Source organism: Nicotiana tabacum, chromosome 24 (assembly GCF_000715075.1).
Source record: "Nicotiana tabacum cultivar K326 chromosome 24, ASM71507v2, whole genome shotgun sequence".
In the NCBI taxonomy this organism is placed as follows: domain Eukaryota; kingdom Viridiplantae; phylum Streptophyta; class Magnoliopsida; order Solanales; family Solanaceae; genus Nicotiana; species Nicotiana tabacum.
Window position 1 is genome coordinate 110,889,356 of NC_134103.1, and position 9,625 is coordinate 110,898,980.

A 9,625-nucleotide genomic window follows, 5' to 3' on the forward strand; every position below is an offset into this window, starting at 1 on the left:
TATATATATATATACATGATTTCGGCCGAAGTTTACGGGTCCGGTGACCCCTCACCCATACACATGGGTCTGCCTCTGCATCCGACCCAACCCGCCCACTTACCCCCATGCGACGGTTAAACCCTGGTCCGAAACTCTCCAAGAACCTTCCATTTGAAAATCACGTATTTATAGTTGTACAAAAGACGATCCCATTTCTGAAATTATCCATTTTTTAGAGCTGGTTATACGAACTGATCCACAAACCACACTTGACCGAGTTTAAATAAATCACTAATCCACGGCGGTTTGGAAAGGATACTTTAAGATTTTATCCATTTTACCAACATCTAGTCAGTATACTAACATGTGAAAGATAATTTTTATGTTGGTAACACCGAAGCTGTGTCTCAATATGTTACTTCAAATTAACTCCCTGGTTCTGAAAAGCAATTTTAGGTAGGGAAGAAGCTTAGGGAGCACCGGCAAATCTGCTAGGTTTACACTCATTAGGTCAAAAGCAATACAAGTTCTTTGTATGCTCACTTCATCAAGTGCAGGTACTTTTGGGTATCTTTGGCTGAAGTGAGTCAATATTATGCGGTATGCACCAGCAGAACGTCCCACTTCTATAGCTTCCTTAATTGTGCTGTGATTTCTTGTTATAGCCTCCTCCAACAGGCCATCCTCGAAGGTCGCCTGCAGATAATGTCAATCATCAACTGGTAGAATTTATGCACTTTGCTTAACTACTGTACCAAAATGATACTAAAACTGATCTGAATAGCCAACTTGATTTTGACACAAGGGAAAGTTGGAACATAACTCCCGATGAATAGAAAAAATCTGCACAAGTTTGCACTGACCTCATGTATAAGAATTGTTGCTCCAAGAGATGCTTCTATAACTTCTGAGCATGGCCTTGTGTCACCAGAGTACACAACCTTCCAACCTGGTACTACTGTTCCGCAATTCATTCTTTCCGCTGATTCTAAGATGATACCAAATGCCTCAGGACAGTGTACAACAGGGAAGCTGATGAATCTCACTAGCCCTGCTTCACTTAGAACTTTCTTGAAACGCTTCAGCAATTTTATGTCATCAACTGGAGTGCTTGGCTTCATTCTTTTCGAACAGCGCAACAGAGAACTATCTTCGGAAAGAGAAGTCAACACAGTATGATCTCTACTTTCATCATTCATAGAGTCAGCTTCCATATCATCCCACTTAGCCACTGTAGTGCTCCTACAGTCGAGGAACAACATGTCTAGGTCTTCTAGTTTTTTATAATCCTTGAGAAACTCCCCAACCTGCTCTGGCCCAATAACCAGCATGGGTTCATGGGGTACTCCCTTCAACAAATCGCGTCTCAAAGCAAGTATTCGTGCCAAACCTGCGTGGTGATCAGCATGGATGTGAGAAATCCAAATGCATTTAAGATTTCTAACTGCACTGTCTGCACCATTGATGCCATATCTGTTCAATGTTATTAAATAAATTAATTCATGCGGTTGAAAGAAGGCCTGGAGTGAAAAACGAAATAGAAAAATGATAAAAGAGGTTCTGAACAATACAACATAAATCCTAAGAGTCCAATGCTATTACCTCCTCTTGAGTTGTGCCAGGGTTCCTTCTCCACAATCAAGGAGTAAGCCCCCTTTAGAGAACAGATTAAAATAGATGGAACTGACATTTCGATATTTTGAAGGTATAGAAGAACCGGTGCCCAGAAAAACAATCTCCAGATCATCTCTCTGGACATTTTTCATACACCTAGGGGCAGCATGTCCAGCCAAAGATGGATCTCCAGTCATGACTTCACTGTCCTGCCTGGTGAACAGTTCCGCCTCATCTTCTTTAGGTTTGTGCCAAAATGTGCTCATGTTCTTTGCAGCATCAGCAATCTCAGGGATCTCTGAAAGTAACTCTTTAATGAACACTGAGGAGGTCATCTGATTTTGAACACTAGATCTGTCCAATCCCAGACGTCTAGGAGGACGTAAGGTGAACTGTTCAACAGGTTAGACAAGAAAAGTTCATTACAAGAATGGCCATGCAAGGGTATACTTTTGCTCCTTTTGAAAAGTAAATATGGTTTCCAGCACATCCATTGTGCTGATGATTTATAATACTGTTACCTCTCCTAGAAAAAATTAATCTTGGAGTCAACAATACCTTTAAGAGATTTTCAGCAGATATCCCACAAACCTTCGAGATCGAACCCTGCAACGACAAGTATCATATCACCAGCTTTCCTCGGGTATTTAAGATGTTCTCACAAGTGACTATCAAGTTTTAGAGCTTCAAACAAACCTCCACTTGTACCTTGAAATTTGGTGCTGCAACACCATCATTCTGAACAGAAAGAAGACTAGGAGCAGGAAAAAGCTGCGGACACAAATAATGCAGTCTTGTGGCTATTCTCGCACTAGATTCTAGAATTGGAGTTGTTTCATGCTCCCTGTGACAGAATGACTATGAACCAGTGTTGATATGGAAAAATCTAAAATAATCATGAAGAGAAGTTACGGACCTTGTAGTTCTTGCCATAATATGTTGGGCAGAATCAAATTTCCTCATCCATCTCTCATAAACTGGACTGCTGACAACAGTAGCAGGGCTCAAATGAATGATGCAGTTCACAACCTTGGTGGTCTCTGGGGAGTTACTTTGGGAATCTGAATAATAGGCGTTAAGAGCTTGTGCAGACAGTAACTCTTGTGCATGAGGTTCTGTTGGACAGTCAACAATCAGTACAATGGGACCAGGAATAGGTGGGCCTATTACATCATCTGGATGGACCTGAATGAGGCAAAATGAAAGTCAGCTGCAGTTTAATAACTTCATAGAGGCACAAGAACTGGAGAAACGAAGTCTATAATGTAGTTCTAATGAGTGTAGAACTGACCTCGATATCCAGAAGATCTGACTTCACACTGATCCCATTTTGCAGTTGTCCAAGCTTTCTCCCCTTTTTGAGTCCGCAAGCTTTAGCCTTTCTGGGGTCAAACTCCCCTCTGATGTCATGTAGGTTACAAATATATACAATGGAGGTATCATTTGAACTAAAATGAGATCCATCCAAAAGATCAGTCGGTGTTAGGAGAATAGCTGATATACTAACTGCCTTGAACTTGCCTTCAGCTTGCAGCTCCTCCGCATGTAGTGAGGAAGCTAGTGCAGCTCCATTTCCATGAACCATAACATTGTCACTTCGTGGGATGATATGTGCTTTGACCATGGTAGCATGAGGGACAAAATTCTTCATTGCGTTAACCAATAAATCAAGATTTGGAGGACCCCATATGTCAACCTTAAAAGACCAATAGAGATGCTTTTTAGTAAGTAATAGCACCACTGTCAGCTTTCATTTTAATGATAAGTATCATATGAAAATAGGGGAGGTAAGCACTGGACTGGTACTCACATGCTCAGTACTCTCAGGACTTCCATTTTTTATGCCAGCCAAAGTCAATAGCAAACCTGAGACGCCTTGGATCATGAGCAAAATGATTTCTTGAGAGATTTGATTCTTGGGAACTGTGATAAATTGTACTCCCTCCGTTTCAATTTAGATGATGTAGTTTGACTTGACACAAAGTTTAAGAAAAAAATAAGACGTTTGAAACAGATAGTGCTAAAAGCTTAAGGGGCAAAATCTTAGTGGGGCCATAATATTTGTGTGGCTATAAAAGCTTCTCATTAAGGGTAAAGTGGGTAGAATAAAAAGTTTAAAGTTAAATTGTTTCTAAATATAGAAATGTATCATTCTTTTTTAAACAGACTAATAAGGAAAGTGTCATCTAAATTGAAACAGAGGGAGTACCACATAGAAAATCAATTTAATTCTCTAAGAAAACTAAAGGGACAAAACAAAATATGGTTTAAAATTAGTTCATTCCCCGAAGGTCAAGATGCAAACCTGGAAGTCCTCCTGCTGTCTCTGAGCAGACACGAGTGAGACATATGTGGTCTACCTGTAAATTGACAACAGTATGTTTTTATACAACAAAAGCAGTGACCAATTAGTTTTGTAAACTTTGAAACTGAAATCGTGCATGTCAGATATACCTGAGATAATTTAATCTTATGCTCAGCGCAGAAGCGTTGTAATCCCTGCAACATGAGTACTGGTTTGAGGAATAACAGCTTACAGATGTTCTTACAACTAACTAGAAAACTCCTGCGAGCGGGTGATTGTTTTTTGGGGGGGTTAAACAAGTGGATAATATCTGCTGTGCAGAACAAGTTGGTTATTGATTTGTGCAGAATAGAAAATGCAGAGCTTCAATCCTCATTACTGAAACCTATGTCAACTAAAAACCAGAAGGAAAAGCTGCCAAAATTCTACTGCATCCGGAAAAGAATCACAGCAGTGTCACATGCCCTCCTCCAAAGCTCTGCTCCCCCCAAAAAAACAAAGAAAAACTTGTAATGTTCACCTGTTGACGATGAACCAGCAGATACAGCACCAACTGCGGATTATAATTTTGCATAAAGCAATCAATTCAGTTCAATCTAGAGTTGAATCTGGATCTTCACTTCGGCAAACTAACTCAAGGTTAACACTTAACAGGGCAAAATTTGGGTTTAAGCATTCTTTCAATTTACGGAAAGATTGAATCTGACAGAATACTTCTACTCATTATACTTTGTTAACAAAAGCCCAAACTTTAGAAATAGCATTGTGTTGGCATCTCCAAGCTGCCTGTTCCTAGAGCTTTTGATTTTATTGTATTGCACAATCAAGATACAAAACTACAAGGAATTAGATTGTTTGGAAATGTGAGAATCCTTAACATGAGCATGAAATTGCTCGCAAGGGTGAAGCAGAAACAGAATGAAGTAGATTTTCAACTCATCATGTCACTGCCAATACCATAACATCACCAAAGTATCACCTAATGGATATCCTTGAGTTCAATAACCATATTTAAAACGTATAATGAAATAGCAGGCTAGTTGAAGTAAGCCCCAATCTACTGTCCAATAAAAAATGTATTGTGCAATAAATATTACTATCACTCAAGAGTTACCTCTCCAGCATTAAATATGAATCTTTCGTTGTTAAAGAAGAGCAGAACAGACGGGGATGTTTCTTGGGTATCCATTCCTGTCCCCAGAATCTGTAATAAACAGGAAAGCAGCAGTTACTACTACAAAGAAAGAGAATGTATTTAAAGAGGGAAAAAAAAAGGAAAAAAGAAATATGAAAGCATCTCATTTTCAGTCAAGACTAAAGGTAATTAATAATTCACCAAAAAGATTTATGTTTTTCTTAACTTTATAGATGATAAAGATACATAGGTACGCAAACAGTTTATGAGGGTCTTGGGGGTATTCCATCTATTACTTTAACAAATTCTTTTGTTGGCAATTTTGGCATGGACTCTCAGACTCGATTGTCCAATATTCAGTTCACACGCGAATTTTAAAATCGGGATACACCTGTCAAAGGGTGTTAGAGAGCATCAAACATGCCTCATGGATTCTTGACGTACTCCACCAATTGTCTGAAGATCTTGAAATTAATGCTCATATTCTTTCACAAATAAAAATGTACAGTTTTTCTTGTGCACATGGGTTGCACACCATTACTTCACTAGTTAGTAAAATTGTGTCAACACTTTGTAAAGAAGCAAAGGAATTAAAAGTACATGCCACTAACATACAATAGGCAGAAAAAAAAATTACATGTAAGCTCAGAGGAGGATCAAAGTCACCAAACTCAAACATCCAACAGTCTAGACACATCAAATCAAAGACTCTAGACAAGCGTTTAAGAAGAATATTATGGTCAATATTATGATTTCTAAAGAGGGTATTTCTCATATTTACATAATGGAGCACAGAATTTTTTCAAGAGAGCCAAACTTTGGCCTAGTTAGTGTGACACAAAGAAAAGTTTCTTGCTGATGAAGCAAGTTTCCTAAGATTGGTTGCCTAAGCTTGTTTTTTGGAGTACGTGGTTGCCTAAACTTGTATTCTTGTATAACAACAACTACGCCTCAATTCCAAACAAGTTCGGGTCAATTATATGAATCCTCATTGACCATGTATATCTTATCTTCAAGGAGAATATTTACAATAATCAAGGGATATAACTTATGTCCTTAATGTATATGTATCATTTCTACTTTTAGTTCAAATCACCAACTTTTCTAATCAAACATCGGAATATGACTTGAGAAATGATATTATTTGATAAATATGAATGGTCGAAGATGGTTAAGTCATACCAATGAAGGCTTTTCTGAAATTTGCATCCACTGGTTTTACAAAAATGAACCTTTGGCCTAATTCAACCCCAAATGCTAGCTCATGAGGTGAGGATTGTCAAATATCAAATAAAGAGAATGCAACTCATACCTTCAACCAATGTGAGAATCTAAGGCTTTAAGCACAAAGTGCAAATAAAAAATAAAGCGCAGGTTTTGATATTAGAAGGAAAAAAACGCAAATGATGAAAAGAAATAAGAAATAAGAATGTATTACAAGATTAATAATATAAACATATGTAATAATTACACAGTAAATGGAATTGAAAACATTATGATCAAGTAAAATACTCCCTTGGTCAACAAAATTGAAAAATTTGCTTGACTAGCCACGAAGTTTAAGAAAGAAAGAAACTTTTGAAACTTAGCCATAGGTATTTGTGTGGCTATAATTATCTCATTAAGGATAAAATGAAAAGTTTAAAGTTAAAATATTTCTGAATATAGAAAGGTAACATTCTTTTTGGGGAGACTAAAAAGGAAAGGGTAACACACGAATTGGGACGGACGAAGTAGTTAATTTTTTAGTGTTTCCCTCTTCAAGAGGAGGCCAATAGGTGATGACACACACACACACTTTTTTCGCCTTGGTGCCTAAATTGGAACTATGTCTAAGCGGTGTGAAGCACACCGGTTTTTGTACCTAGCTTCAAGGCTCAAGTGAAGTGAACCTTTGATAATACTGCATTATTCATCGATTTCGAAGTTAGAAATAGCAGATTTCTTGGTTAAGAAAAAATAATTATTTTGAACATTACATCTATATATTTTATTTCTTCTTCAGTAGCGTCTTCTTCACTAAGGGTGTGTTTGGTATGATGGAAAATGTTTTCCATGATTTTCCTATAAAATATTTTATGAGAAAATAAGTGATTTTCTTACTTAATTTCTCATGTTTGGTTGGAAAGTGAAAAATATTTTCTAGTGTTTGGTTAGTGGATGAAATATATTTTTAGGAACATAGTTTCCCATGCTCCTCCCCTCCCCCCCAAATCCTCCACGTTTCTATGCTCCTCACACCCACCCCAAATCTCCCACGTTTCCAGGTGTGTACTCTCATATCCTTCAATTCTTGAGTGTTCTAATAACATTAAGAACTTTCACCATATTTTCATCTTTAAGTATCATTATTCATCAATGTTGGGATAACAAATCGATGGTGTATTCAGAAGATACGAGGCATGGGATTGCCAAATAAACTTCACATAATTATAAAAAGAGTTTTACTTTTTCTGAAAATACTACAACTTCAAGTAAATAAATATACAAGAAACTACCAGTTAAAGTACAAAGGAGGTTCTTAATAAGGAGCATTAACCCACTTCACAAGCTTTTCAAAATTGTCAAAAAACGCCGCCGGAAAACGGAAGATACCTTTGTTGTTGCCGGAAAACTATAGCTGACCGGCAAAGAATAGAGCCAAAACCATAGATTGAAGTTGCGGCGAGTGGAGGATAGATTTTAAAAATCCTCGACCGAAGAAAGAGTTTTTGGTGAAGAGAGAGATTGGAGAGTGTTTTGGGAAGGGGGGACCAGCACGAGAGGCCAACGAGGAGGACCAACATATCTTTTGATTTTAATGAAAATGTTTTCCCTTCAATTTTTAGGGAAGTCATTTTCCCCTAATTAGAGAAAAATAAGTTGTTAAGAAAACGTTTTCTAAATCATTTATATCAACCAAACATGGAAAAATGGGAAAATATTTTCCACAAAACATTTTTCATCATACCAAACACACCCTAAAGCTCATGCTTTTATTGTTTTTTATGCTTGAATCTCCAACTGACTTCGGTAGTTGTCCAAGGCCTGTGATGGAACCCTGTTCTTTATTTAGGTATTTTAATTTTTTCAATTCCCGTCAAATATAAATAGCTCATTGAGTTGTACGAGAGAAAAAAACTTATTTCTTCTTCTATTAAATATTTCTTTTTTATTTCTTCTTCATTAGCATCTTTTTTCACTAAAAATCATACTTTAATTGTTTTTCGTGCTTAAATCCCCAACAGATCTTGATGTTCTTATGCGTTTTTGTAAGAAAGACCTACCCCATTCCCTGTTTTTCCAGGACTTCACTAAAAATGTTTATGGGCTGCATCCCATGATACTTAAGAACCAAAATAGAAGGTAATACATATGATGTAAAAGGGCATACTAAGAAACAAACAACAAAAACAGTCAGAACCATTAGCAACAGCTTCGTTTCAGTACTTCAGTTTAACCAATTCTATTTAGGTAAAGATAATTTACCAAGACATTAAAATAGAGGACATGTAAACTCTAGGTTCTAACCCCTCAACTAACTCAAATTAAGCAAGCATATACATGAAACCTAGCGTGTTATCAAAAAAAAGAAAAATTACTTATCAAAAAATACATGAAACCTAGCGCAATCTCCATAAATAAATAAGGGCCGCAGTTTGAATTTAATCAGACAAGAGACTAAATGGTGGAGAGAGAGTCAGAAATTTCATGAGAAGCACAATAATGAATGACCAATAGAAACTATACAGAATCCATTCGAGGGCATTTAGCTCCAGGCTACAAGATTTAAATTTTACATATTGCTACACAAAAAGAGTCCTATACCTATTAAATGAAGCCCACATGCTACGATATTCAGGTTAGTATTTTTTTTTATGAAAGATATTCAGGTTATTGTAAATTTGGCATTTTACTTTTTAAGATTTCTTCCAAAGATAACTTCCTGATGTGCAATCCAAAGTGAAAGTACAATTCAAGTTATGGGTCCTATGCATCAACATTTCGCACAAGGATGACAAAAGGTTAAAACTTGAAAGGGGAAAAAGGTTGCTGGAGATTATGACTGACAAATTCTACGGTAAAAACTGAAACTTTTAGTTTACTGCCCCCCCCCCCAAACTCTCCCCTTTGAAGTCCCAGCAAACAAGTTTGTGGGAGTAAGCATGCTAAAGAGATAAAGAAAATAATGAAAACAGTGCAAAAGATAATAACCTGAACATAGGCTTCGGTATTTTGGCGACTAGTGCTACCACAAACATCCTGGCGAACATTATTTTCAGGCTTAGACATCCTGGACCTGTACAGAAGGTGTCGCTGCAGAAATTGATGGACACGACCGTAGCGGCAGCCGGCAGAGGGTGGCAATAATTTAAGATTGGAAGCTATTCGGAACTCAGTGAGGAAAAAGAAAACCTATTCCGAATCAGTGAGAAGAAAGAAAAAAATAAAAGTTACTTTTACCTATCGATGCTACGTTATACCCGTCGGCCGTCGATCATTAATTATATTTCATATATATACACAGAAATTATTTTCCTATTTTCTTTCTACTTCTTCCTCCTATTCCTAATTTTTCTTTCCACTAAAAAAACAAAAGACAGCCCGGT

The 9,625-nt window shown here is 37.1% G+C and overlaps 1 protein-coding gene across 16 annotated transcripts; it reads right to left on the reverse strand.

Moving 5' to 3' along the window:
- Nucleotides 1-359: 359 nt before the first annotated feature.
- LOC107828349 (tRNAse Z TRZ4, mitochondrial) lies at nt 360-9,329 on the reverse strand. Of its 16 annotated transcripts, none has more exons than XM_075247264.1 (13): nt 9,231-9,329; nt 5,016-5,105; nt 4,422-4,454; nt 4,051-4,095; nt 3,902-3,956; nt 3,407-3,462; nt 2,888-3,292; nt 2,513-2,781; nt 2,305-2,440; nt 2,155-2,202; nt 1,585-1,988; nt 846-1,455; nt 360-678 (listed from the first exon to the last, which is right to left on the reverse strand). In XM_075247264.1, exons 1-13 carry the CDS (start codon nt 9,306-9,308, stop codon nt 403-405), a joined length of 2,505 nt encoding a protein of 834 aa, XP_075103365.1. In that variant the 5' UTR covers nt 9,309-9,329; the 3' UTR covers nt 360-402. The 16 variants fall into 16 exon arrangements, with proteins under 16 accessions (XP_075103365.1, XP_075103364.1, XP_075103362.1 ...); XM_075247263.1 differs by having other exon boundaries at nt 2,293-2,440; XM_075247261.1 differs by having other exon boundaries at nt 3,407-3,519.
- Nucleotides 9,330-9,625: the final 296 nt, after the last annotated feature.